At 46.4% G+C, this 27760-nt stretch overlaps 1 protein-coding gene across 1 annotated transcript in view; it reads right to left on the reverse strand.

Annotated features, from left to right (window-relative positions):
• Positions 1-3764: 3764 nt before the first annotated feature.
• Positions 3765-27760, reverse strand: part of UBR4 (ubiquitin protein ligase E3 component n-recognin 4) — a 90626-nt gene continuing 66630 nt past the window's right edge. The window contains 23 exon segments of the mRNA XM_066606353.1: positions 3765-4543; positions 5966-6128; positions 7169-7259; positions 8391-8615; positions 9371-9565; positions 9657-9782; positions 9959-10101; positions 11511-11624; positions 12102-12320; positions 13524-13623; positions 14534-14707; positions 16173-16363; positions 22503-22622; positions 22700-22807; positions 22919-23046; positions 23131-23218; positions 24748-24828; positions 25771-25968; positions 26094-26215; positions 26403-26576; positions 26907-26988; positions 27267-27408; positions 27492-27601. Of these exon segments, the coding sequence (XP_066462450.1) occupies positions 4479-4543; positions 5966-6128; positions 7169-7259; positions 8391-8615; positions 9371-9565; positions 9657-9782; positions 9959-10101; positions 11511-11624; positions 12102-12320; positions 13524-13623; positions 14534-14707; positions 16173-16363; positions 22503-22622; positions 22700-22807; positions 22919-23046; positions 23131-23218; positions 24748-24828; positions 25771-25968; positions 26094-26215; positions 26403-26576; positions 26907-26988; positions 27267-27408; positions 27492-27601 (3159 nt within the window). The 3' untranslated portion in view covers positions 3765-4478.

The following is a 27760-nucleotide window of genomic DNA, read 5'->3' on the forward strand; positions in this document are numbered from 1 at the left end:
GACTGCCTGTTTACTGTGAATAGCAGCGGGTGGGTTGTAACGATCCCCACTCACTAGGAATGATCGTCCCTGTGTAAAATAACTGATCGATCATTGCTGGGACGACTGTAGGGCTGCGGACGCAGTGTTCTTCCTAATACTTAGCTGATTACATTTGTACACTGTGTTAATTCCAAGCAGTCTAGACTCGCTCCTGTTCGCTCTTTAGGTCTCATCTGAGGTTCGTTTTTATTAGAGATGAGTGAGTATACTCGCTAAGGCACATTACTCGAGCGAGTCGTGCCTTAGCTGAGTATCTCCCCGCTCGTCTCTAAAGATTCGGGGGCCGGCGGGAGAGAGCGGGGAGGAACGGAGGGGAGATCTCTCTCTCCTTCTCCCCCCCCCGCAACTCACCTGTCACCCGCGCCGCCCCCCGAATCTTTAGAGACGAGCGGGGAGATGCTCGGCTAAGGCACTATGCGCTCGAGTAATGTGCCTTAGCAAGTATACTCGCTCATCTCTAGTTTTTATGCATCTTTACGAGAACGGTTGGCAGCCCTTTGTAGGTGTCAGACGTACCCCTTGAATATCAATGCTGTGGCGAGGTCAGATGGAGGCACGGATGTGTAAATCTAGCTGTGATCTGTCAAGATTTGTTATTTTATGTATAAATATTGGTTCTTTCATGCAGTTTATGGCAGATGAAGCACTGGGCCCTCCCCCACGTATTGACACACCATGTCTCCACCGCTGGATTATTCTAGCACAAGTTTTGTTCGTTGTGAGATGCTCAAAACTGGCATGGAAATACACCCCATTGTTTGCACCGTGCGAGAGACAAATCCCTGCATGTTCTGTTCTTCAGCTGATATCACACATTGTTTTCTATGAGAGCAATTTTTTAAAAATTTCGATTTTACGTGAAAATTGCATCTTTAACAATGAGTTTTTCTAGCAAAACATTACAATCACAGGATAAACTAACAGGGGGAAAGTCTGCTGAGTTCCTGGGACAGATATCGTGCTGGTCCATGTGGATAGAAGAGGAGAAAGCCACATTGAGCACGTCCGCTACTTACCTTCTGGCAAGACTCAGCCAGCTAATATGGTAAAACTGTGGAAAGGGCAAAAATGAAGCTCGACGGACCTTATTGGTTCAGATGTCAGATTGGTCTGCAGCATCTGTGGGATGTCATTGCTGGCTGTGGGCCAAATCCCATCTTGTTAAATTGGGTGAAGGTTTTGGCATAACAGAGTGGTTTCTTAGGACCAAGTGACCTTTTCTGGGCTGCTAACCCGTCACAGTACAAAGCTGGGTCTGTGTTCCCGGCGCGCGTTTGGCCTGAATTACTTATTCCGATACCAGGATATGCTGCCCATTTAATCTACGGCTTTCCTTGAGCCCCGGCTCTGCATCGATTTGCTTCTGCAGTGCCGCGTATCCTCTTGCTACTATCAACAGAGGCGTCCGCAACACTCCGGCCGCCGCAGCCGTCAAGCATTACAGTGTGTTATACCGCACGCACAACCGTACAAGACGAGAGTCGCGCGCCATTTACTCTCAGGGTTACCATGACCGCCGGACGCTCTTCTGCTTCTTTACAGACCCCTCTCTCCCAGGCTCAGATATGGAGATCCCGAAACCAAATCTGCTTGTACTGAATCAGAGGAGGCTTGATGTAAACAGCATTAGATAGAAGTGGCAACCAGTCTGACAAGTGAAGTTTATCCTGGCACCGGGAAAGCCCTGAAGCCTCCCGCAGCTTTGAAGCAGATTTCGGAACACTCCTGCCCGTCGGCTCACACAAGGACTGCGCCGGCCTCTAATTACTTCATTTCCATGCTAATCACTTCCAAAGCTTAATCATTACAAAGCAAGAAGTTCTGAGACTTAATAGAGTCAAAACATAATAATGAGGTAGAGAAATATTAAACCATAACTTAACCCCTTCAGGACCAAGTGCCGTAAATACACGGCAAGTCGTACTGGGCTACGTTGACAAAAGTATTGGCCCCCCACCAATCCTGTGCGGTCAGCCCAAAACCGGATTGAAAAAATGGGACTAAAATCCAATTTCATCACCTTCTGTGCGTCCAGTACTTGTCAGTGTAGTGTAGACTTGGTGATTTACTAAGAGACTTTTCACTTCAATTCCTCCCCTATTTGTAAGAGCTTTGCTTGTTGTCAGTGAATTCTTCCCCATCTTCAGAGACTTGGAACCCTTCTTCATCCAGTTCTCATAGCTGAGGGTTGGTTACAATTCTATCCAGTCTACACAACCCTTGTGGTAAACACATTAGCAGCACAAATGTCCCTCTTGTCATTTGTTACAATGTATCAGCCTGTGTATCAGCCTGTGTATCAGCCTGTGTATCAGCCTGTGTATCAGCCTGTGTATCAGCCTGTGTATCAGCCTGTGTATCAGCCTGTGTATCAGCCTGTGTATCAGCCTGTGTATCAGCCTGTGTATCAGCCTGTGTATCAGCCTGTGTATCAGCCTGTGTATCAGCCTGTGTATCAGCCTGTGTATCAGCCTGTGTATCAGCCTGTGCTGCTTAGTTCATGCAAGAGTGTCTAGACTGGATGCGATTGTAACACCACCTCAGCTGTGAGCAGCACTAGATCAAGACGGATTATATATTAAGGATTTAAGCTTAATCATCACATAACGAGAAGTTCTACAACTTTCTAATAGACTGGATGCTTCGGTTCTTCTCCCGTTTTCAATATCCTCGCTCGTCGTCCGTGAATGGAGATATTCTTGTTTACATTCAGAGATATAAAACCCATCCTGAGCGGATCCTTCTCACAGCTGAGGGTTTGTTCCAGTTGTATCCAGGTTAGATAATCCTCTATAAACTGGATACATGAGCGGCACAAGTCTCTCCTATCCTGATAGTTCATTACAATGTATCAGTCTGCACTCCAGGCTGTTTGTACCACAGAGCATTACATAGACTGGAGGTAACTAACAGACATTCAGCTGAGAGACGTATCAGATCAGGACACATTTTCAGCCCCCGGGATGCAACAAAGAAAAGTTCCTACTTGTTGACAGCAAGCAGAGATTTTGAAATTGATACAGAATTAAAACGCAAAGTCTTTAAGAAAGTTGTAGAACTTTCCATAACATGATGGATGCAGTCCAATTTTATTTACATGGGACTTCTGCCCTTCCTTTCATTCAGTGGCAGTGATTGAGGGCGCAGCGCAGACGCCCCACTCAAGCGGTCGAGGGGGTAAAGACGCAGCACAAACAACCTTCAGTGGTTGAGGGGGAGAGGAGGCGGAGTGCGGACTACCCCTCTGGTGGTCGGGAGGGGGGAGTGCAGAAGTTACCTCCTGTGGTCCGGGGGGACGAGATAGACGCAGCGCAGTCGTCACCCTCCGGAGGTCAAGTGTGGGAAGGTAGAGATGAAGTGCAGACGTCCCCCTTTGGTGGTGGTCGAGGGAGGTGGGGTGGGAGACACAGTGCAGACGTACCTCTCTGGTGGTCACGGTGGTGAGGGGGGAGAGGCAGTTCAGATGTCTCTCTCCAGCGAGAAAGCATAGACAGCCTGAGCTGCCACAAGGAGATTTATCCATATCAGATTGGTATTAACCAGGATCCCTCCCGCAGAAGCGTCTCCATACATCATTGTGCTATGAGGCTCATTATAATGCAGTTATGGAGGCGCAACAAACTCTGGATGCCTGGCCATTAGACTGGATACAATTGTAACAAAACCTCAGCTGTGTGAGCAAGAGAAGAAAAATATGTATTTAGGAACTCGAGAAACAGAAGCTTTATGATGAGATTTATTGTATCAAGCAGACAACGGCTAGTTAGTTACAAGTTAATTGATGATCGCTGCGGTGGTTGAACCGGTGAGCGCGGCGCCGGCGGAGACCCTCCAGCAGGGAGGTGCTGAATTGCCACTCAAGCACAACAATGTCTACAGAAGCACCGCTGACCGTCTCAGCACCGCATAATAGAGATTGTCAAAGTCACATGTGGAAATGATTGGGGTCTCCATGGACAATCAGGGAAGAGTCTCGGAGGGGTCAATCTACACCCTCCTAAGGCTCCGCCCATGGTGTCACATGACGAGACACTGGGCTGTTTTGCATGCAATTCTTGTGTCTTTGGTGGACCGAACGATTCATGCCATCGGGAATGGGATGGTCCAGTTCCTCCTGGGATTCTCATCTGCAGTAAAGTCCCAAAATCCGGCAATCCCTTTGGCTTTTAAGTCTCTATAATCCAAAACTGGAAATCACAAAAACACACAAAAAATGGAAAAAGGAAAAAAAAAAAAATACCAGCAGCCGAGTGAGATCCGAGAACGTGGTGGGTTCTAAAACTGAAGATGTAAAAGAATATATGTGAACCGGAGAGACTGCGTGGCGTCAGCGGGTGACAGGATAATGCGCTTCACTCCCACCCCGGGGAAGAAAAAAACCAAAAACACACATTACTGCAAGAACCGGGGGGAGGAACACGGAGCGCCCGAGGGGCTCATGGAATAGAGTTCAAAAGATCCTTGAGGAAGCTGTCAGGGTCGTTGATTTCAGATAAAAGCCCTGGAAGAGAACAAAAAAGCAAGATCACAACCACCATAGAGACTTGTATCGCTGAATGGCTGCAGAGCGGCAACTGCCGAACAGCTCTGCTACAATTACAATCAATGTCAAGATCTCTGCTTGCTTTCAGTGAACAGAAATATTCTTATTTACACTCAGAAGTATTAAGTCAGGAAGCGTTTTCAGCCTCTAACAGCTGGGGGTTTGTTACAGTTGAATCAGAGTAGACAATCCTCTCTGAGGTAAACCGCCTTGACTCGAGGCTGATACAATGTAACGAGCCACCAGCACAGAAGAGACACTCTCACAGAGGTTCAGCATAGTCTGCATAAATCAGCCCACTGATTGACACAAGAAAGTTCCCCATTAACCAACAACAAGCAGAGATCTTAAAAAAGGACGAGGATTGACGGAGTTGTCCAGATTTGAAAAATAGGACCACTGTCTTCCAGAAACTGCGCCATGCCTGCCCGCAGGCTCCGTGTGGTATTGCAGCTCAGCTCTATTAAAGTGAATGGCCTGGAACTGCAATAACAGACACAAACCATGGTCAGGTGCGATGCCGCTCCTGGAAGAGAACAGTCATGTTTGTCCAATCCTGGAGACCCCTTTAAGATTTGTTAAAGTGACACTCCACTTCCAATACATAGTTTGTCCAGAGACCGGAGAAGGGGTCAGTTGCATTACCTGGTGCCATCTTTTTTTTCTCCATGCTGACGCCCATCCGCTCGTTCCTGGGACCACTCTTTATTAAGACTACCCATTGACCACTTAGCCCTGGTGGAGCTTGGATAGTCTATAACTTTACAGGCAAACCCACATGAGCAGCGATAGCCAATCAAAACGTGACATTCAGTGTCTACCAAAGCACAATGTGCCTTGTGTAGCGATAGAAGCGCTGTGGCCATGTTGAAAGAATGAAGAGGGTCCCCCATGTGACATCAAAAGGGGGTTTGCTGTTAGAAATTGATGACCTATGCACTCCCGTGCATGTGGGAGGGGAGTAAGAAGTGTTTGGTCACCACCTCATATTTCAACTGAACTGCTTGCCAGGCCAGCCATTACCCTCCACAGAGCAGGAAGCTGACAGCTCCATGTATTGTGCAGTGGCCTGACATGCAACTGCAGGCACAGCTCCCACTAGTGAGCACGCCAGGGCATTACAATGTACAGAGCTATCTGACAGCTGGCCTGGCAAACAGCTGATCTATAGGGTTTTCAGGTGGTGGACCGTCCATCGCCTATTGATCAACAATGTTTGACATCTGGAGCCTGTTTATATAGGAAACCCTGTGTAAAATGTATATATTAGGGGACTGAAAAAGTCTGCAAAGGTTCAAAGTGATTGTTGTGCAGATGGGAGTATCAGGGGGTCCCTTCAATGAAGATACTCCCCCCCAAATCCCATACTAAGTTACTAACCAGCGACATCCAGGAACTCTGAGAAGGACTCCACAGGCATGAACTCGTCCTGGAAGGTCTTCAGGGCTCTGTCTGCAGCTTCGTAGATTGGCATATCATTGAGCCGGATGTAATCTGCCAGGGAGTAGGACCAGCCTCCCTCTGTGTTACTGTTTGGTACCTTCTGCAAAACAAAATACAATTCCCATGACGCCTCCGGTGACCATTTAACATCTGATCATCCAGAATCTGGAATGGCCAATAATCCAAGCACATGTAGAATAAGTGCTTCTGCTGCTTTATTCTAGCAATTGGTGGGGGTCTGACCATCCAGACCCCAACGATTACTTCTGACATGTCAAAAGTTTTTGGAAGGAAGATAGAATACCTCTGCAGCGCCACCTATTGGAGGGCAGCATTCCTTCAAATCAATGCTTGATCCTTTATACTAGTGTTCCCCAACTCCAGTCCTCAGGGACCGCCAACAGGTCATGTTTTCTGGATTTCCTCAGTATTGCACAGGTGATGTAATTATTGTCGGTGCCTCAGACATTGCCACAGGTGTTCTTACCATAGCATATCCTGAAAACACGACCTGTTGGCGGTCCCTGAGGACTGGAATTGGGGACACCTGCTTTATACAGGTCTTTTAAAGCAATGATTGGGAATTGAAAACCAAGCCAAAATCCATTCACAGACAACCATTTCAGGATTTTTGCCCCTCATCAGTGTGCAGTAGGATCCTGGCTTGGCTAGCGAGAGGCCTGTGACGTGGGTCAGCATATTACCCAGAGGAGCATGGATGGCCTTACAAGTCTCCTCACTCACCTCCTGAAAAGTTTGTGAGAACCACGTTGATGCCTCCTCCCAGGTCGGTGACATCATGTACATAGGTCTTATGGTTTAAGAGCAGCTCTGTCCCAATCAAGTGAATGGGACCAAGCTTCAATAGCAAGCACAGCTGCTGTACCATGTATGGCACTGGGCCAAGTACGGACTGAAATGCCAGCAGTGCCAACCTAGATAGTGCTGTCACTTCAATCAGCTGATCAGGGGGATTCTGAGCATCAGACCCTCGCTGATCAAATATTGATGAGGTATCCTGAGGACAGGTCAGCAATAGCGTAGTGCCTTTAAACCCCTTTAATGTAGCTGTAAATGTGGAGCATCACTTTAAAGTGCACGGCATAAGTCCAGTCTACAGTCACCATTATGTAGCATTACCTTGAACATGTTGTAGATTAGGTCCACCAAGGCCCAGAAGAGAAGACTGGAGCGATACACGGAATACTCCTTCACTGCTTTGTCTGTCAACCTGCGGAGGGAACAGAGGTACAATGAAGACAGTAAATTACACTTAAGGGCTCATTCATACAGCCATGTAAAAGGCCATTTACTCTGCCCTTATCAGCCGATACCCGAGGAGAGTTCATCAATAGTCGATTAGCCAGGGCCCGCTGCTTGGGAGCCTGGCTGATCAGACCCCAGCTGACAGCACTGCAAACACACAGGGGTCCGAGCAGAAGCTGCCACCCCGAGCCCTGTGTAGTGGCCGGCACTTGTAATTACAGGCGGAGCTCTCCTTAGTTTCAATAAGCGTGGCAACTGCAGTTGCAAGCACCGGCCACTACACAGGGGTCGAAGTAGCAGATTCTGCTCCGATCCCAGTGTATATCAGCGCTATCAGTGGGCCCAAGTATCAGCTGATTGGCTGGAGCCCCGAGTCCCAGCTGATCAGTATTGATGACCTATCCTGGGGATTGGTCATCAATAGAATCTTCATGGAAAACATTTGTAATACTTTGCAGTGTTTGACCCTTTAACAACCAGCGCCCTGTTAATGATAAAAGATACTGTAAAACAAAATGGCCGATCTAAAATAGATCTGTACCAAGTGGCCCATTAATATTGGAGCCATGTGTACACGAGACATCAGATTCAACGCCCAGTGAAAGGACAACTCCCATATTAATTTACCATAACGACTTTATTAATTGCAGTTTCATGAAGTTAAGTGAAAAGAAAGTAATTAAAACAATCCATCACCTTCCCCAGAAAGACAATTAGTCTGGTTTGTGATGTAATACACCTCCAGACATTGCCATCGGCCAGGACAGACTCACCCAGCACTGGAATTTCAGGGATGTCCCTCCTGCGTGGGTCGCTATCAGATGTGCTCCGGTATTACCACGTGTCTTGTGAGTAACTTTCACAGGCCAATAACAGCGGTTGCACAACCTGTGAACATTACTGGCCAAAACTAACACAGACGCTCAGGGATATGCCTTAATCTCCTTAGACGTCTTGTAAGCTCAATGTCAATAGGCAGTGTGCAAGCAGATTAGTGGAAAAAAGATGTCTCTCCACGTCCCAAATCAGTATATACTAAAAGTTATCTTCGTTTTGCGAAGACTCAGGATTTATCAGAGCAGTTTCCGCCAGTTACCTGGTTGTGCCACTGGGTGCCACTGCCCGTACATGGCTGACGACAAGCAGCCTCCGCAGCACTTCTATGCGGATGGTTTTCCACTTCTCTGTAGGATGGAGATGTAGTGCGAGGACTGTGAAGTAATGGGGCCCGTCCACCTCAAAGGCACTTTCTAACCATTTTTCTTTGGGCTGTTCTAGGAAATTCTGGACATTTTTCTCCTCGCGGGATATGGCCCGGGTCCTGTAATAGTGAAGAAAACAACAGTCAGTGTATTGTTAATGAAGTGACCGATAACTAAAACCCTTTCCAATTGTTCTGTTCATTCAGCCGAGCCCCCCTCCCTGTAACTGCTCAGATCCGAGGGGTTAAACCTACAGGAGCAGGGATTTCTCTGATCTCGGCTGCTGCAGGTGGGTGTTAACTGAACACCACAGGTGACACCAGATATGTATGAAGTAAGCCTAGCTCCTGATCCATGTACTCCCCTTGTGTAAGTGACCTATGTACATCCCAAGTCACTAAAGGGTTAAAATGAATTGTCCGAGACTTTACCTATTGGAAGGATATTTCGTCAGTTGTCGATCAGCAAGAGAGGATCAACCACTCAGGATCCCCCCCGATCAGCCGATTCCTGGGGCTGCTGTCAATACAGACAGTGCTTTAAGAAGATAGCGCTGTAGGTATTGCAGCAGCCTGCTTTGGTACTGCAGGCATGTCTCCTATTGACTTCAATGGCAGCTGTGCCTGTACTACCAAACCAGAACCTATCTGCTTCAATGATGTCCAAACTGACAGTGAGCCTGATGATCAACTGATTGGCAGACCCTTGCTGATTACCAAAGTATGTCCTATACTGAGGATAGGTGATCAATAGGAAAGGTCCTTGACAACCCTTTAAACAGCACACTTGTGGCCTCTGGTTACTCTACTAGTAAACTCCATCAAAACCAAGTCCCAGTATAAAGGCTTGCTGTATGTGCAGCGGGGGTACGTACGTGTTCAGCACATAAAGCACGGTGTGTACAATATAGGGGATAAGATGAATGTTGCTTTCTCTTCCTCCTCCCCCGGTATCTGCACTGAATGACTGCTCATTGGCAAATCTCAGGAACAGCAGCTTCAGGTCATGAATGTTGAGTTGGTAGGTGGGCTCCCGTTGACCCGTACACTCCTGGAGGTAAGTATTGTGCCTATAGAGGAGACGGAGATACAGTTGTGTAGTGTTAGTTTGTGTTGGGTGGTTACATTGTATCAGCGACTACAGAAATGCAAACATCTCACCTCGCCAAACACGTAGCAAATGCCGACTCCGGAACATGAGGGCCCCAAACAGGAAGGAGGCCATTACACTTTGTATTGGCGTTCTGCAGAGCAGCGCTCTCCCATTCTTCTCGTCCACGAGCTAACCTGTGTGAGAGAGTAAAGGGAAAGATGAACCTATAGATGATGCACCCCAACCCTTAGCTGTAAACATCACACAGGAGGCGCACCTCGATGAGTGATCACTGGTTACCCCAAAATCCCACCTAGTATAAGAGGGACAACAGCAACCCCAAAGCCCCCCTAAGTGATGATGAGATTACCTCACAGCCGCCAGGTGACAGTCATAGTGTACGATGTTGAAGTGAGACACGGTGCTGTATCCCTGCTGCTTGCGGGGCTTGTTCTCCGCTTCCTCCAGCGACACTCTCTTTGTAAACGTGTAAATTCCAAGTACTTTGGTTGGCTGAAAAACACAAAAAAACACCTAAAGCATTGCAGAATGAAAAATATTGCAGCTTTTTTTTGCCATTTTCAAAATCTCTGCTTGCCATCTATGACCAAGAACAAACATGTTCAGTGCAGAGGTTGGAAGCCAGTACAGACCTTTTCTCAGCCTATGGTTTGCTACAATGTATCCAGTGTAGACAATCTAAATAAATTGGCAGCACCATTCTCTCCTGATAGTTTGTTACAATGTATCAGTGTAACCGGTTCAGGTCCTTTAACACGGGCTAATAAATCCCTGAGATTCCTGCATCCAGCTGAAACCTGAATGATCATTGCCAATTGTAAATGCATGCCCTGACGGAACGCCGAATGAGAAATAGTTGGATTTTCGTCTGTCATTCAGTTTCTGCATGCAGGAGACTGAACGGATCGGCTCGTGTAAACAGGCAGTTATCACTTATGAACGACGGCCGGTTTATTATGAATGGAGCTGGGCGGACTGGAACGGATCCCCGGCTCGCTCCACCTCCATTCACTAAGCAATGATGGCGCTTACGTAAAGTCACGTTAACGGGACGACATGTTGCATTAGCTACCCCCAATTTGCAGAACCTGGCATGTGGGGGATAAAGGAGTCCGGCTATACAAGGCTAAGACCACTCAGCGACATGTCCCACGACTCAAAAGTCACAATGTGACACTTCAATGTTGCAGCTAATTGTTAATTGTGTTATGTTGCAAATTGCATGTGACTATTTCTGAAGTAGACTTTTCACAGTGTTGCGTGCTCTCCTATACAAGTCTATGGGAAAGCGCGAGCACAGCACTGTGAAAAAAGTCAGATTTGCAGTGCCGATGTAATCTTCAAAGGGGAACACTGCTGGATCCAGGGTGCGGGTGTATTTTAAAAATCTCATAAGGCTCGCTGTCACTTAGTTGTTGGTGCTGTGGGGTCATGACAAATTCCCTTTAAGAGCCAGAGCTAGTCTCACAAATTTTTGGGATGTGGGACTTCTCTGAGATTTTATGCCATGCAACAGCCTAAATATCAACCTGAGACAAGCTGGATAATCTGGCATCATGCGTACCCCAGCCATGCTAGGTTGTTAGAAATGCCACAAGTTTGGATGTGAATATGGGATGGATAATATACTTCAAGGGGCTGTCCAGGCAGGCTAAATACTTACACGGACCAGCGGTGTAGGAACCTCCACTTACAACCCCATTCAGACGCTGGGTCGTGTGGTATGAACCCTCTTTCTGTACCCATCACTTTATTAAGGGGTGGGCTTGTTTGGCTCATTTTAATAATTAAGGCCAGTCCCCTTCTGTCAGTACCGGCATCATCATCAGCATCCTTCACATATATCTGGCTTTAAAGCCATTACACAGAATCACCAGAAGAAATATGACAGATTGGAGTACCTGGAACTTGTAACCTTCTCTGCAGATGCAGCAGGTGAGTCCCGGCTCTTCTATCAATTCTTCCATCTGCTTCAGAAGTGCAGTCTTAGTCACCACCTGACCCTTCTCATTAGTCTGCAGAAGAGGAAAAAAAGGGAATGTTCATATCTGAAGGCAGCCGATGCACATATAGCTCTGGGTCGTGCTGCAACAATCCTGCAGAGCTGAAATCTCCCACGATTCTGGCTTATATGGTGTTTGCACTAGCGATTTAGGTTTGAGGAAAGGTCATCAGGTTCTGATGCAAGAAAACCCTACCGCCCCCCTGCATTATAGGAGCTCAGGTAATCTTAGGCCGTCTTCACACAGTAAATGCTGCAGAATCGCAGAGAAAGTTCTGTAGTATTGACAGTACAAGCCATGTACCATCCACAAGCTTGTTTTCACTGACCAGCAAAATTCAAACTGCAGATACAACGGTTTACATAGAGGTGTTCTATATGTAGAATGGAAAAGGATGGCCATATGCTTGAACCTCAATGTAGAATGGGAATGTTCTGTGTATAACGTGTTGCACCCTGTCCAACCACCAGCAGTGTACCATCCACTTACAGTCATGCCCAGGGTACCCAGTGCTTTCTGCCTCATCGCCATGGCCATACGTTTCTTCTCAGCTCGTGTTTCTTTTCTTGCGGCATCGATCTTCTTGTTCACATCAGGGTGTTCTCGAAGGGCTTCCAAGAGGTTTTCTGCAAGGGTTCCGATTCCCTCATCGCTGGACACTTGTTCCAGCTTGTGAAGGTTTGTGATGGAGTCTGTACCAATAAGAGCCTGCTAAAATATTGAAACAAGGAATAGATAAGGGGAACAAGTAACACATCGCCAAACATGAAGGGTACACAGAGGGGGATGAACGAGCCTCAAGTTGCTGAGAAACCCTAATCCTTCCTCGTAACTGGGACCAAGCAACAATTCAGAAAAGGAGTCACCTGAAATACAGTCTGAGGATCGGATCCTGCTCCTTCTACTATGTTATGGTCATTTTAAACAGGCTTTTTATTGGGCCCGAGCGTTTCTACCAACACTCCTTCGCCCGACAATCAGACCATGTAAAGGGACCGACAACCAGCTGACATGGCCGATTGGTTCTTCTATGCAAACTTAAAAATGTTGGCGGCTCGGCTGCACATCTCGCCATGTATACAAATAGACATGCAGCCGAACAGCACCTGCAGGGGAACTGTTGTCCGTTGACATATTTGTGTGCGGCCTTGTTTTTTGCGGGACATCCTGTAGTTTCTATTGGAACTATTTTGGAAGAACATATGACTTTTTGATCACTTTTTATTCCATTTTTCTTGAAGATGGGGTCATATTTATATGGGAATGGGGGTCACCATACGGAACTTCAATTTACGATCATTTCGATCGCTCATACAGTATAATACAATGATATTGTACTATAATGCGTTCCGACAGGCCCTAGGCCCTGGGGATGTTCACAAGGCTCTAGGCTGACATAGCAACTAAACAGCACCTCACAATCCCATCGCAGGGCGGTTACTTGGGACCCCCAAACATGGATTGGGACATTTAAAAGTCCCTTCCAGAACAGCTGCATTTAAAGGGTTAACAGCTGCAATCAGCGTTCACGCTGATCGCAGCTGTTGCAGATGGGTGTTAAAAACAGCTGGCACCCACCGAATATGGTGCGAGATGTAACATGATGTAACTGTTGAGGGGTTAGATGGTCATATCATAGGTCAATGCTGGCGGTACTGGAGACAAATGATCACTAATGCTCATCTTCAGTGCAGTATAATCGTCAGCAGCACATCTTCATGGGGAAATGTGCCGCCGATCATTATTCTACAGCACAAACGGAAGGCTGCCGAGAGCCGCTGTGTGTAGAAGTGAAAGAAGAAGAGAAACCCGTCTCTACTGACTGTCGTTGTGTGAACACGGACATCGCACCGGTAAACTAGCAGGACCCGATGTGCAGCCACATGTATAGTCGTGGGGTTGGACACTTACCTGTGTGGGGGGGTGCTGCGTGGCCAATCCTCTAAGTAATCTCAAAATATAGGGGAGAGCAGGACGGGAGAGAAACTTCTTCCAGATGTCGGCATCCAAACTGAAAGGAGAAAGACGTGTAAAGCGGCTACAGAGAACAACCTGATGCAGACAAACACAAATTATCCTCATCATTTTACGGATCTTTGCTTAATGTCGCTGAATGAGAACAATCATCATGTTCAAAGGCTGAAAACCCATACTGGCCTAATATTTCTCACAGCTGAGGGTTTGTTACAATTGTAACCAGTATAGACAATCCTCTGTATGTCTGATATATTTAGCTCACTGATAACACGACCCTGACCCATTGAAGCAAACTCTCAAGTTTTATGTCAACTAGTTTTCAGCCATGAGCATATTGGTGATCTATCCTCAATATTAGATCAGTGGGGGTTTGCTGCTCACAACCGTCACCCATCAGCCAATGGAATAGACTGCAACATTTGGATGAGCGCTGCAGCCTCTTTCTCAGGCATGTGACGTACGTTCATCGTTCACATGGCCAGAGAGCAGCTCAGTCCTACTCAAGGGAATGGGACTGAGCTGCTATACAATATACGGCACTGTGTTTGCTATGGACTGAAGCCATCATGTCGATTACCCGAGCACCACTATCACTTCAATTAGTATATCAGCAGGTATTTCGAGTGGCGGACCCCTGCGGATCAACTATTGATGACCTATAGGATAGATCATCAATAGCATAGTGCTGGAAAACTATAAATTGTGAAGACTCTTTACACAAAGCTGCTGAAGGTTTCATTAAGCCTTTAAAAACCCAAATCCCTCATATTTTTGCCCTCTCTGAATAACCCCATTACTACAGGAATTCTCTAATCCTCTCGTGAGCTGGAAGGTTCAGCTGCTGTGTTTGCATCTAGTGTGATGGCCAGCAGGCCGGACTTCCCTCTCCCTACAGGATATAATGCAGCTTGTGCTCATGTCTGTAGTCACTATGGAGGTCTCACTTTTTTGCACTAGGGATGTGCTTCTTCATGTAGTCCAGGGCGTTCTGTGTGATGCCCTTCTGAAGGATAAGGTCTTTAAGCTGGTGCCCGTTGCTGTTATTCTTGATGCCGGCAGCGATCTTACAGAAGCAGTCCAGGAACACCTTGTCGTCTGTGCAATGCTCGTCGTCATACCTGGAAGACGTACATTATTACTCCAAGGCACTTAAGGTGGTTAGATTGTATATGGACAACACAAGGGTTATTGCCCGGAAAGATGGAGAAAGAAAAAAGGACGTACAAGAGAAAGATTATATCCCAAGAAGAAGTGGGCACTAAGGTCTACGGCTCCAGAGGACTGTGCAGGCTGAACTAACTCATCTTATGGCTCCTTCACATCAGCAATAGCGGTTTCAGTTTTCCTGCTCCGTTCAATGTCAGCCGCAGGCAGAAAGGATCGATCATATGATGGAACGCAGCACCGTGATACAAAGCCAGCTGAACATAGTGGGGTTCGTTTGGTTTCTGTTCGACAATTTGCCAGATTTTGCACCGCATGCTGCGCTATTTCGTCTTTTTAAAAAAAAACTCCTTAAAAGGACCAATTGCAGTAAATATACGGCGCTCGGTCCAGGACTTTAATCCCGCCCAACAGCAGAAGTACAGCGCAGGATTAAAGCCTCCGCTCCTGCAATCAAGCAGGAGCAGGTTTGGTTTTCAGCGGTTAGTCACAGCTGAGAACCCAGAGGAGAAGGGAGAAGCAGGTTTTTAATATGTAATTCAAAGCTATACATGTTATATAGCAAAACGTCCGGAACAAAATGAGGAACCCATTCCCATAGTTTATTTTAGCGTAAATTTACTAATTTCTAAAAATACAACTATGAAAAGTTAAACTTTTTACCCCCAAAAAACTAAAAAAAAACAAAAAGGCAGTGAAGAAAAATGCAAAAAAAACACGCAGCAAAATTAATTTTGGTAGCTGAAGAATGAAAAATGGGGCAATAAAACCACAACATGGGTAAAATCCCTAAAAAGTGGCTGGCCCTTAAGGGGTTAAGCAGAAATCAGTGACCCGATGGAACTTCATCTTTGATGTGAATGAGCTTTAAAGGGGTTGTCCCGCGCCGAAACGTTTTTTTTTTTTTTTCAATAGCCCCCCCCGTTCGGCGCGAGACAAACCCGATGCAGGGGTTAAAAAAGAAAACCGGATAGTACTTACCCGAATCCCCGCGCTCCAGTGACTTCTTACTTACCTTGTGAAGATGGCCGCCGGGATCTTCACCCTCGGTGGACCGCAGGTCTTCTGTGCGGTCCATTGCCGATTCCAGCCTCCTGATTGGCTGGAATCGGCACGTGACAGGGCGGCGCTACGAGGAGCCGCTCTCCGGCACGAGCGGCCCCATTCAGAAAAGAAGAAGACCGGACTGCGCAAGCGCGTCTAATCCGGCGATTAGACGCTGAAAATTAGACGGCACCATGGAGACGAGGACGCTAGCAACGGAGCAGGTAAGTGAATAACTTCTGTATGGCTCATAATTAATGCACAATGTACATTACAAAGTGCATTAATATGGCCATACAGAAGTGTATAACCCAACTTTGTTTCGCGGGACAACCCCTTTAAGTGATCAAAACAAAGTGGTAAAACGAGGCTTACTTCTCAAATGTGCAGTACGGCTTGAAGCGATCCACAAGAATCTGCATTTTTTCCATCTCCCCAAACGACAGGTACGGGATGATGCGCAGCAGCCCCTGCAGCACGCTGGGATTCGATCGTACAAACGTACTGTTGATCTGATCTAGCAGCATTACCAGCTGATCCTTGTCCCCCGTCAGCAGCAAGTTCCCCTGCAGAGAGGAGAACAAAGAAGAAAAAGGTCATTAACTGAAAAAAACAAGTTCCTTATTAGTAATGTGAGTAGAGTATTTTATACTATTGTCATATACACCCTGTACGAGCTGAGAGGATGCGTTATGGTGGTGCTGCCACCCAGTGGCCGTGGGAGGAATGGACACTTTCAGTGCAGAAACATTTCACCTGAGGTGACCTGAAACAAGTTAATCTCTCTGGGACGCGACAGTCAAGTTTACATACTCTCATATTGCTATATTGTCCACAAAGCTAAGAGCACAGATCAGCAAACATGACAATACGGGTTTACTTTATCCACAACGGTGAAAGAAAGCAATTTCAACAACAACTCCGCCTGAGTTACCTTGGTACAAATGTTTACACAGAAAATTTTCATGAAGTCGTGGTTACTTCAGAGGAACCGAGAAATAAAATATATATACACATAGGAGCGTTAGATTCTCCTCAGGCTGCATGTACCGATGCTCCCTCTGCAGAATGTGCCACCCCTCCATTCTCATCACTTTTTACCCTAAAAGGTTACAACCCCTTTTTATTCAAATTTACCCCCAGACTGGAGGTTGCTGCCCCTTTTTAGCCTTAAAGGCTCCATCGCTGCAGTCCATGGCCACTTCCTTATGTACTTTACAGCCTTTCAGTATATCCACACAGAGAGGAGGTAGATTCTTCTCAGTACATACACAGAGGGGAGGTAGATTCTCCTCAGTATATACACAGAGGTGAGGTAGATTCTCCTCAGTGTATACACATAGGAGGTGAGGTAGATTCTCCTCAGTATATACACACAGAGGTGAGGTAGATTCTCCCCCGTATATCCACACAGAGGGGAGGTAGATTCTCCTCAGTATAAACACACAGAGGGGAGGTAGATTCTCCTCCGTATAAATACAGAGGTGAGGTAGATTCTCCTCAGTATATACACAGAGAGGTGAGGTAGATTCTCCTCAGTAGATACACAGAGAGGTGAGGTAGATTCTCCTCCGTATATCCACACAGAGGTGAGGTAGATTCTCCTCAGTATAAACACACAGAGGGGAGGTAGATTCTCCTCAGTATATACACACAGAGGTGAGGTAGATTCTCCTCCGTATATCCACACAGAGGTGAGGTAGATTCTCCTCTGTATATACACATAGAGGTGAGGTAGAGTCGCCTCCGTATATATACACATAGAGGGGAGGTAGATTCTCCTCCGTATATATACACAGAGGGGAGGTAGATTCTCCTCAGTATATACACACATAGAGGTGAGGTAGATTCTCCTCAGTATATACACACATAGAGGTGAGGTAGATTCTCCTCAGTATATACACACAGAGGTGAGGTAGATTCTCCTCAGTATATACACAGAGAGGTGAGGTAGATTCTCCTCAGTATATACACAGAGAGGTGAGGTAGATTCTCCTCAGTATATACACAGAGAGGTGAGGTAGATTCTCCTCAGTATATACACAGAGAGGTGAGGTAGATTCTCCTCAGTATATACACAGAGAGGTGAGGTAGATTCTCCTCCGTATATCCACACAGAGGTGAGGTAGATTCTCCTCCGTATATACACATACAGGTGAGGTAGATTCTCCTCAGTATATACACACATAGAGGGGAGGTAGATTCTCCTCAGTATATACACACATAGAGGGGAGGTAGATTCTCCTCAGTATATACACACAGAGGGGAGGTAGATTCTCCTCAGTATATACACACAAAGGGGAGGTAGATTCTCCTCAGTATATACACACATAGAGGGGAGGTAGATTCTCCTCAGTATATACACACATAGAGGGGAGGTAGATTCTCCTCAGTATATACACACAGAGGGGAGGTAGATTCTCCTCAGTATTTATACACATGGAGGGGAGGTAGATTCTCCTCAGTATATATTCACATGGAGGGGAGGCAGATTCTCCTCAGTATATACACATAGAGGGGAGGTAGATTCTCCTCAGTATATATACACATAGAGGTGAGGTAGATTCTCCTCAGTATATACTCACAGAGGTGAGGTAGATTCTCCTCAGTATATACTCACAGAGGTGAGGTAGATTCTCCTCAGTATATACACATAGAGGGGAGGTAGATTCTCCTCAGTATATACACACACAGAGGGGAGGTAGATTCTCCTCAGTATATATACACATAGAGGTGAGGTAGATTCTCCTCAGTATATACTCACAGAGGTGAGGTAGATTCTCCTCAGTATATACACATAGAGGTGAGGTAGATTCTCCTCAGTATATACACATAGAGGTGAGGTAGATTCTCCTCAGTATATACACATAGAGGTGAGGTAGATTCTCCTCAGTATATACACACAGAGGGGAGGCAGATTCTCCTCAGTATATACACATAGAGGTGAAGTAGATTGTCCTCAGTATATATACATAGAGGTGAGAGAGATTCTCCAGAGTATATACACATAGAGGTGAAGTAGATTCTCCTCAGTATATACACATAGAGGTGTGGTAGATTCTTCTCAGTATACACACATAGAGGTGAGGTAGATTCTCCTCAGTATATACACATAGAGGTGAAGTAGATTCTCCTCAGTATATACACATAGAGGTGAAGTAGATTCTCCTCAGTATATACACACAGAGGTGAAGTAGATTCTCCTCAGTATATACACACAGAGGTGAAGTAGATTCTCCTCAGTATATACACATAGAGGTGAGGTAGATTCTCCTCAGTATATACACACAGAGGTGAAGTAGATTCTTCTCAGTATATACACATAGAGGTGAGGTAGATTCTCCTCAGTATATACACAGAGGTGAGGTAGATTCTCCTCAGTATATACACAGAGGTGAGGTAGATTCTCCTCAGTATATACACATAGAGGTGAGGTAGATTCTCCTCAGTATATACACATAGAGGTGAGGTAGATTCTCCTCAGTATATACACATAGAGGTGAAGTAGATTCTTCTCAGTATATACACATAGAGGTGAGGTAGATTCTCCTCAGTATATACACAGAGGTGAGGTAGATTCTCCTCAGTATATACACATAGAGGTGAGGTAGATTCTCCTCAGTATATACACAGAGGTGAAGTAGATTCTCCTCAGTATATACACATAGAGGTGAGGTAGATTCTCCTCAGTATATACACATAGAGGTGAGGTAGATTCTCCTCAGTATATACACATAGAGGTGAGGTAGATTCTCCTCAGTATATACACAGAGGTGAAGTAGATTCTCCTCAGTATATACACATAGAGGTGAAGTAGATTATCCTCAGTATATACACATAGAGGTGAAGTAGATTCTCCTCAGTATATACACATAGAGGTGAGGTAGATTCTCCTCAGTATATACACATAGAGGTGAGGTAGATTCTCCTCAGTATATACACATAGAGGTGAGAGAGATTCTCCAGAGTATATACACATAGAGGTGAAGTAGATTCTCCTCAGTATATACACATAGAGGTGTGGTAGATTCTTCTCAGTATACACACATAGAGGTGTGGTAGATTCTTCTCAGTATACACACATAGAGGTGAGGTAGATTCTCCTCAGTATATACACATAGAGGTGAAGTAGATTCTCCTCAGTATATACACATAGAGGTGAAGTAGATTCTCCTCAGTATATACACACAGAGGTGAAGTAGATTCTCCTCAGTATATACACACAGAGGTGAAGTAGATTCTCCTCAGTATATACACATAGAGGTGAGGTAGATTCTCCTCAGTATATACACATAGAGGTGAAGTAGATACTCCTCAGTATATACACATAGAGGTGAAGTAGATTCTCCTCAGTATATACACATAGAGGTGAGGTAGATTCTCCTCAGTATATACACACAGAGGTGAAGTAGATTCTTCTCAGTATATACACATAGAGGTGAGGTAGATTCTCCTCAGTATATACACAGAGGTGAGGTAGATTCTCCTCAGTATATACACATAGAGGTGAGGTAGATTCTCCTCAGTATATACACAGAGGTGAAGTAGATTCTCCTCAGTATATACACATAGAGGTGAAGTAGATTCTCCTCAGTATATACACATAGAGGTGAAGTAGATTCTCCTCAGTATATACACATAGAGGTGAGGTAGATTCTCCTCAGTATATACACATAGAGGTGAGGTAGATTCTCCTCAGTATATACACATAGGAGGTGAGGTAGATTCTCCTCAGTATATACACATAGAGGTGAGGTAGATTCTCCTCAGTATATACACATAGAGGTGAGGTAGATTCTTCTCAGTATATACACATAGAGGTGAGGTAGATTCTTCTCAGTATATACACATAGAGGTGAGGTAGATTCTTCTCAGTATATACACATAGAGGTGAGGTAGATTCTCCTCAGTATATACACATAGAGGTGAGGTAGATTCTCCTCAGTATATACACATAGAGGTGAAGTAGATTCGCCTCAGTATATACACAGAGGTGAGGTAGATTCTCCTCAGTATATACACATAGAGGTAAGGTAGATTCTCCTCAGTATATACACACAGAGGGGAGGCAGATTCTCCTCAGTATATACACGTAGTGGTGAGGTAGATTCTCCTCAGTATATATACACATGGAGGGGAGGTAGATTCTCCTCCATATATCCACACAGAGGTAAGATAGATTCTCCTCAGTATATACACGTAGAGGTGAGGTAGAGTCTCCTCAGTATATACACAGAGGGGAGTTAGCTGATTGTTAGAGGACACGGGTTGGAGCGCTTCACATGTGTCTGCTTCTCACCTTACTTGTGAAGCAGTATATAAAAGCCGAGAACTGCAGGCTGGAGGACCCATGGAGTTTATACTAGTGTGTGGTGACGATGAGCAAGTAGAGGAGGTGGATAGAAACTCCACTGAGGTCTCCACCACTTCTAAAAGAGGCACGCTGGAAGCGAGGAGCAGTAGCGTCTCCCCAGTGTGAGCGCCCTTGAAGCTCTGCCCACTGACCGCCTGTACAGGCCCAGAATTGTGGGGGGGGGCGGGAGCCCAGGGCAGCGGTGCAAGGGACTTATGGCCTTCAGTCTATCGGAGGAAGAGGGCACTGTGTGGGAGGAAGTCCCAGCCCTGTAAGTGCGCAAACAGGAAGTTCTGTCCTCTACCCCCAGCTTTGGCCCATGTAGGCCTGTGGAGCCGGAGCCTAAATTAACAGCGCAGCCCCGGTTGTATGTGTCGCATGCGACCCCAGCACAGAAAGGAAATCCAGGAGTGCCCTCTGCCGACAATGTACATCGTGCAGGAGACTGGGAAGGAAAGAACCATGACCGGTAGCTTGCCACATCGAGCGTGCAGCCAAGAGAATGTCAGAAACCCCTAGAGGAGGCCAGGAAGTCAAGGGTGGCACGGAGGGAAGCAACTCTCTAGGCCAGGAAGTCAAGGGTGGCACGGAGGGAAGCAACTCTCTAGGCCAGGAAGTCAAGGGTGGCACGGAGGGAAGCAACTCTCTAGGCCAGGAAGTCAAGGGTGGCACGGAGGGAAGCAACTCTCTAGGCCAGGAAGTCAAGGGTGGCACGGAGGGAAGCAACTCTCTAGGCCAGGAAGTCAAGGGTGGCACGGAGGGAAGCAACTCTCTAGGCCAGGAAGTCACGGGTGGCACGGAGGGAAGCAACTCTCTAGGCCAGGAAGTCACGGGTGGCACGGAGGGAAGCAACTCTCTAGGCCAGGAAGTCAAGAGTGGCACGGAGGGAAGCAACTCTCTAGGCCAGGAAGTCAAGGGTGGCACGGAGGGAAGCAACTCTCTAGGCCAGGAAGTCAAGGGTGGCACGGAGGGAAGCAACTCTCTAGGCCAGGAAGTCAAGGGTGGCACGGAGGGAAGCAACTCTCTAGGCCAGGAAGTCAAGAGTGGCACGGAGGGAAGCAACTCTCTAGTCCTAAAGGGGGTATGCCATGGAGGCGAGTCAGAAAAGCAGGGCTACCTGACTTTAAATATCCAGGGCTCCGAAAAGTGATTCAAAGGAGCACAGAGGAGGAGGAAGACGATGGAAGCATGGAAAATGAGGGGCAATGATACCAAATCCAGCTTACCAGTGGTCGATACAAATAGACATACAAGAAGTGGGATTACAGGGTGAGCCTTTTCTAGTTTTCCAGATGGTTGTGCCATCTCCCAGCTACTTTTCATCCCTCTAGTACAACAGGCTTTTCTCTCACCTTGTCCTCGCTCAGCGGCTCAGCATTGGACTCGTCCAGTATGATCTCCATTATAATCAGCACTTGCTCGGCTACAGCGGCCCCGCCGCTGTCTTTACTCTCCTGTTCTGCCACCAGCGCCTGGAGAAGAAGACGACTCTATAAGTCACCAGAAAGACGACTCCAGATACTATTTGGGTAGTCCGTACCAGACTTACCAAATTCAGGGTGCCCAGCATTACATTCAGAGTGTTCATTTCAGGTTTCACCAGCTGCTGACGATTCACCTTCACTTTGACACAATAGCTGAAAAGCTTTAGCAGGACCTGCAGACAAGGAGCGAGAGGCCGTACTCAATGCACAAACCCAGAGATGCTCATGGCAATCCTTATATGGGAGAAATGGCGACCGCGTCTAAGCTGACAATCTAGACTCACCGTGAGGAGATGGCGACCCTGCTTGAAGTCCTTGATGCCAGCCAAACGGTTCAACATACACTCCAGTCCGCCGCATTGAGCCATTACTCCCGCCATCTTGTACACTTCCTCCTCATCTTCTTCCTCATCTGTAAATAAATGCACAATAAGGCAATTCAGTTTCTCTTATAAAGATGGTAACATCGCACCATTTTGTCCCCCCTAAATGCTACCTGTGGTTGAATCCAAAGACTCAATGAATTCTTCGGTTGCGTCCCCTAGAAGACCCCTCATTCTGTAAATTATTCTCATTGGTTCTCCCTAAAGAAAAAAAACAAACAAACAAACATACGATGACACGAGTCTGTGCTGTCCGATTCTTTTTGCATAGTAAACTTTCATGTATGGCGGCCTCCATCTTGGATGTGCTCTCCATCCCTATCTGTCCAAGGCGGATTTTAATCAGAAGCTTAGATCCCTGTGTAACTCATTTGGCGCCCAGAGACACAAAGAAAGGTGTGTTAGTGCAGGGTCTAAGGAGGTCGACTTGTCACTGGCAGATGGGGTCTCACAATTTGATCAACACTAAGAACTTCAATAGTATACACAGCGAGTTCAGCAGTAATGAAGCTCAAAATTCCCGTATTCCCTGCTGGCATCCTTGGAGCTTTTATTGTGCCGTTACATCATTTATACGGTTTCCATTTGCATTTCAACCACTTTAAAAAGTACGGACCATCTACACGGTTCATGAAAATCTTGAACAATTGATCATCCCAATATAACCCCCAAGTCACTTACACTTCAGGGACAGCAATGTGTCCGGTTAGCCGGCAGAAGAGATTATGAATCATTTTCACCTGCTTTGGTGCAAATGAAAGTGACAACAGGGGCGCCGAAGAGGAACAGCAAGACCTCCCAAAAATGGACTGGAGACAATTCCTCTGCTCCTTCCTGACCGATTCTTCTCTAGTTCAGCGTTCTGCTGGTGTAACTACTGGTACATGAGGCGCCACCTGCAGGCCAAATCAGGTGGTCCTGCTCCTTCAGGATGGCACATTAATACGTGCCGGAGCAAGGTTTGCTGTGACTCCTAGCACAAGAGCATGGAGCAGATACAAGGACATGGGCCCCTTACATGAGGAAAGCTGGACAGGGTTATAGAAGAGCATCAACCTGGCATCAGGGCCGAAGAAACAGGAGGAGCTGCCAGAGCCCCACAAAATGACTTCCAGCAGCTACGGACCAAACTGGCATACACAAACTCCATGAGGGCTGAACGTCCTGTAGTGGGACCTGCGCCCACAGCCCAATACCATACAGCTCTATGGAGCCACATTCTCTTAAATGACAGCATGTTACATGTGATGGAGTCTGGAGATGCCATGGATCAGCGAGATCTGATATGCAATTCAAGAGTTCCATTATTTTTGAGCAGTGTATACATGATTTTTTCACTTTGGATGTGCTGTCCTATCCCCTTAGCAGAAGCCTATGTCTATCAGGGCATGCTGGGAATTGTAGTTTTGCAATAGATTGAGAGCAACAGGATGAAGATTGCTGATAAAGAGTATCAAAAAGACTACACAAAGCATTGAAAACCCTTTCCAGATAGTTTACATGACCAAGTATTAATTATGGACAACGTAAGATGCTGCAGTCTAGGGAAAATAAATCATTTAACTGCTCTAAAATATCTGATAAACCAGAAACCCAAAATACTAAAATCTTAGAAGCCCCAGATTTTGTAGGAGTCTGTGTGTGCTGTACGAGGGACTTCTGTTGTGGAAGGACATAAACAGGACGCGCTTTGAAGGATGTCACCGTACACAGATGGGAACACGCCGTACCTCATTAGTAGGGCACCAGACCTTCTTGTACACCTCGGCCACCGGCAAGTCTAGACTGATGATCTTGTTATTCACCAGAAGCTGGAATGAGACACAATGATTAATACAAATATATGTCAGCTCAGGCAAATCTGCTCTACTACAGTTCTAATTCTGTAAATATTTCTCTCTGATGTCCTAAAGCAGCTTTCCAAACACTAAACAAGATATTCCTAAAAATACAGCTGCCCTGTAGATATTCTAGATGGTTTAATGCAACTGCGCTTTCTAAACCATCAACAGCTTTGATCGCTGGAGGTCCTGGTGCCGAGACCACCAGTCATTGCTAGAAGGAGCCAGGTGAAGCAGTCATTCAAGCGCCATCACCTTGTTAGCGGAGGATGGGTTAGACAGTAAATCTATGGGTCAGTCTTCAGCTAGTGAGCAGTGATAACACTCGGATGAGCTCTTCGGCTGGCTCATTCTAGCAATTCGTGTAGGATCTCAGCAGCTGGATCCCCCGCGATCTTAACTTTTGCCATGTCTAAAAACTTTTTAGAAAACGCAATTACACTTTAAAGCTGGGTTCATACAGCGTGGATTTGCCACAGAAATTCCATCCGGAATTTCGCTGCGGCAAATCCGCCTGCGGACGCTAATCCTAGGATTAGCCAGCCATGTGGATGAGATTTATTAAAAAAAAAAAAATCTCGCCCACACGGGATGGCCAATCTGTCGCGGCAAAGCTGGCAGAACGCGGCACTGTGGCGCAGATTCCCTGGCTGCACCATGTCAATTACTTTTTTCCCGTTGCGTCCGCGCTCTCCCTAAGGGAAGGCCGGTCGCAACGGAAAGGTGTGTGGCCAAGCCGCTCCAAAACACGCGACAAAGTGCCGCGGATTTTGAAGCAGCGCTTTCCCAGGGAAAATCTTGCGTTTTTTTCGCTGAGACCAAACCGAGTGATTTCCGGCAGGATTCCACCCTGTGGGAACCCAGCCTGAGGCCGAGCTTATACATAGCGGAATTGTCAACTTATGTACTTACCTCCATTCCACTGTCGTCTTCCAGCAGGGCAACAAGGTCACAATCCTGGCAGATCTTATTCTTGATGTCTCTCATTAGAGGCCCGATACCTGGCTCATTGCTACTGTAAGGGTTCCCTGGCATTCGGCCCTGGAGGAAATCTTCTTGCTGGGGATCTTTCTCAAGGGTCACGAAGAACTCTGTCACTTCATTCTCCTCCTGATGAGAGGATACAATATATGTTTAGTTTACTCATCACTGAATGAGGAACAGATAACTAAGACATAACCATAAACCCAGAATGTACACAATAATCCACCATGTAACGCCCATTACCAACTCACCGGGTATATAATGCTGCACAGCCTCTCAAATATAAACACTGGCGTTCGGTAATCATCCAGGCTGTACCGCTTAGCTGTCTCAATGCAAACCGCCATGAAAGCCTTTGTTTCAGACTCAGTACCTGCAAAAACGAAATGGCCCACGTTGCATTCAGTGACTATGAATAACAAACCTATACCAAGACATCACCAGCAGCTTTGTTAGGAACCATCAGACCACAACTGGGGACTTCTGGATCTTTAAACCCGCAAAACCAGCCGCCAGCACAATGCATTAGCAAACACAGAACGAGAAAACCGAGATGTTACCAGTAGTCATGTCCTCCAGCATCTCCAGTAACATGTCCTGGGTCTCATCAATCAGCTTGGTTCTCTGCACCACCAGCTTTCGGAGGCAAAGGTAACCATTAAGCACAGTGCCAACCAGGCGGCTCTTGAAGTGACGCTTGATCGATTCCACTTCCACGAATGAAGAGAGGAGACCTGAGAACCGGGAAACGTGATGTATCAAGTATCAGTGCTGCAATATCAATTGATAATTGCCTACTAGGTCATTTCAACGTAGCTAAAGGGAGCCGCAAAATGAAATCTAAGGGACCCAGCAATTCATAGGGCAGCCTGCTGGTTTCAATGGGATGAAGTGGTAAGCACTAAGCTCTAAGTTTGACTGCAGATCAGGGTTATCCATAGAGGGTTCCAGCAGAGACCCCCTAGTCATTCACATAGCTATAGAAAGTAAAGGGGCTGTCAAAACTTGCAACTCCCTTTACAAATTAGGAATATCACTGCAGGACATGCATGACAAGGTCTTACCTGTGAGGCTCTTCAGAGCATATCCCTGCTGCAAATCTGTACTGAGAGTCGCCTCTTCTAAAGCCAGCAGACGGGCGATTTCCTAAAAGAGAGTCAGCAAAATAATAAATAAGAATCTCATGCTTTATCTTAGCCACAGTCAGCTGGCATTTTCCCTACAGTCTGTTGTAGGGGCAATGTATTATACAATGGGCATTCATAAGAATGACTATCCTGTACTAACAGGACAGCAGATGATCTCCCAGGGCGGGCGCCGCTCTACGTTAAAGGACATAGAAGGTGGACCCCAACCTAATAGGGCATAAGAACAGGTAATGCCATCTTGCCACAAGGCCTTTAAGCAGGGATGAAGTTTGTTACCTTAGTGATGAGATTTCCAACATATGGTAGCACGCCCCGTGCTGCTAAATAGATCTTCCAGTGAGCGGGCTTGATGAGCTTCTGATACAAAGCTAGATATTCGGCCGCACATTCTCCAGCAACACTCAGTTCATCCAAATAGCTGTAAGAAAGCAGCCTCATATCAGCACAGGAGCCACATCAAATACAACTCCTATAAATGTGAGTCTGTCCTACAACACTGACCTGGTGAGAAGATCCAAGACCTGCTGTCTGCGGCTCGGAAAAGTTGCCAATGCCTCAACAATGGTGCATGCTGCCTGGCGGGCGGCTTGTGTGGCAGGGGTGAACAACACCTGTGTGTGAAAGGCAAGAGGCTATATACCAAATACTTTAAGAAGACCTGTCACCAGGTTCAAGATGTCCGGAACCACGTGCAGCGCGAACGCAGGACAGGAATGTATGCGGCAGACATCCATGTTTTATTCTGAAATGCTGCGATATATTCGAGCAGG

This window comes from Eleutherodactylus coqui, chromosome 6 (genome assembly GCF_035609145.1).
Source record: "Eleutherodactylus coqui strain aEleCoq1 chromosome 6, aEleCoq1.hap1, whole genome shotgun sequence".
Lineage (NCBI taxonomy): Eukaryota > Metazoa > Chordata > Amphibia > Anura > Eleutherodactylidae > Eleutherodactylus > Eleutherodactylus coqui.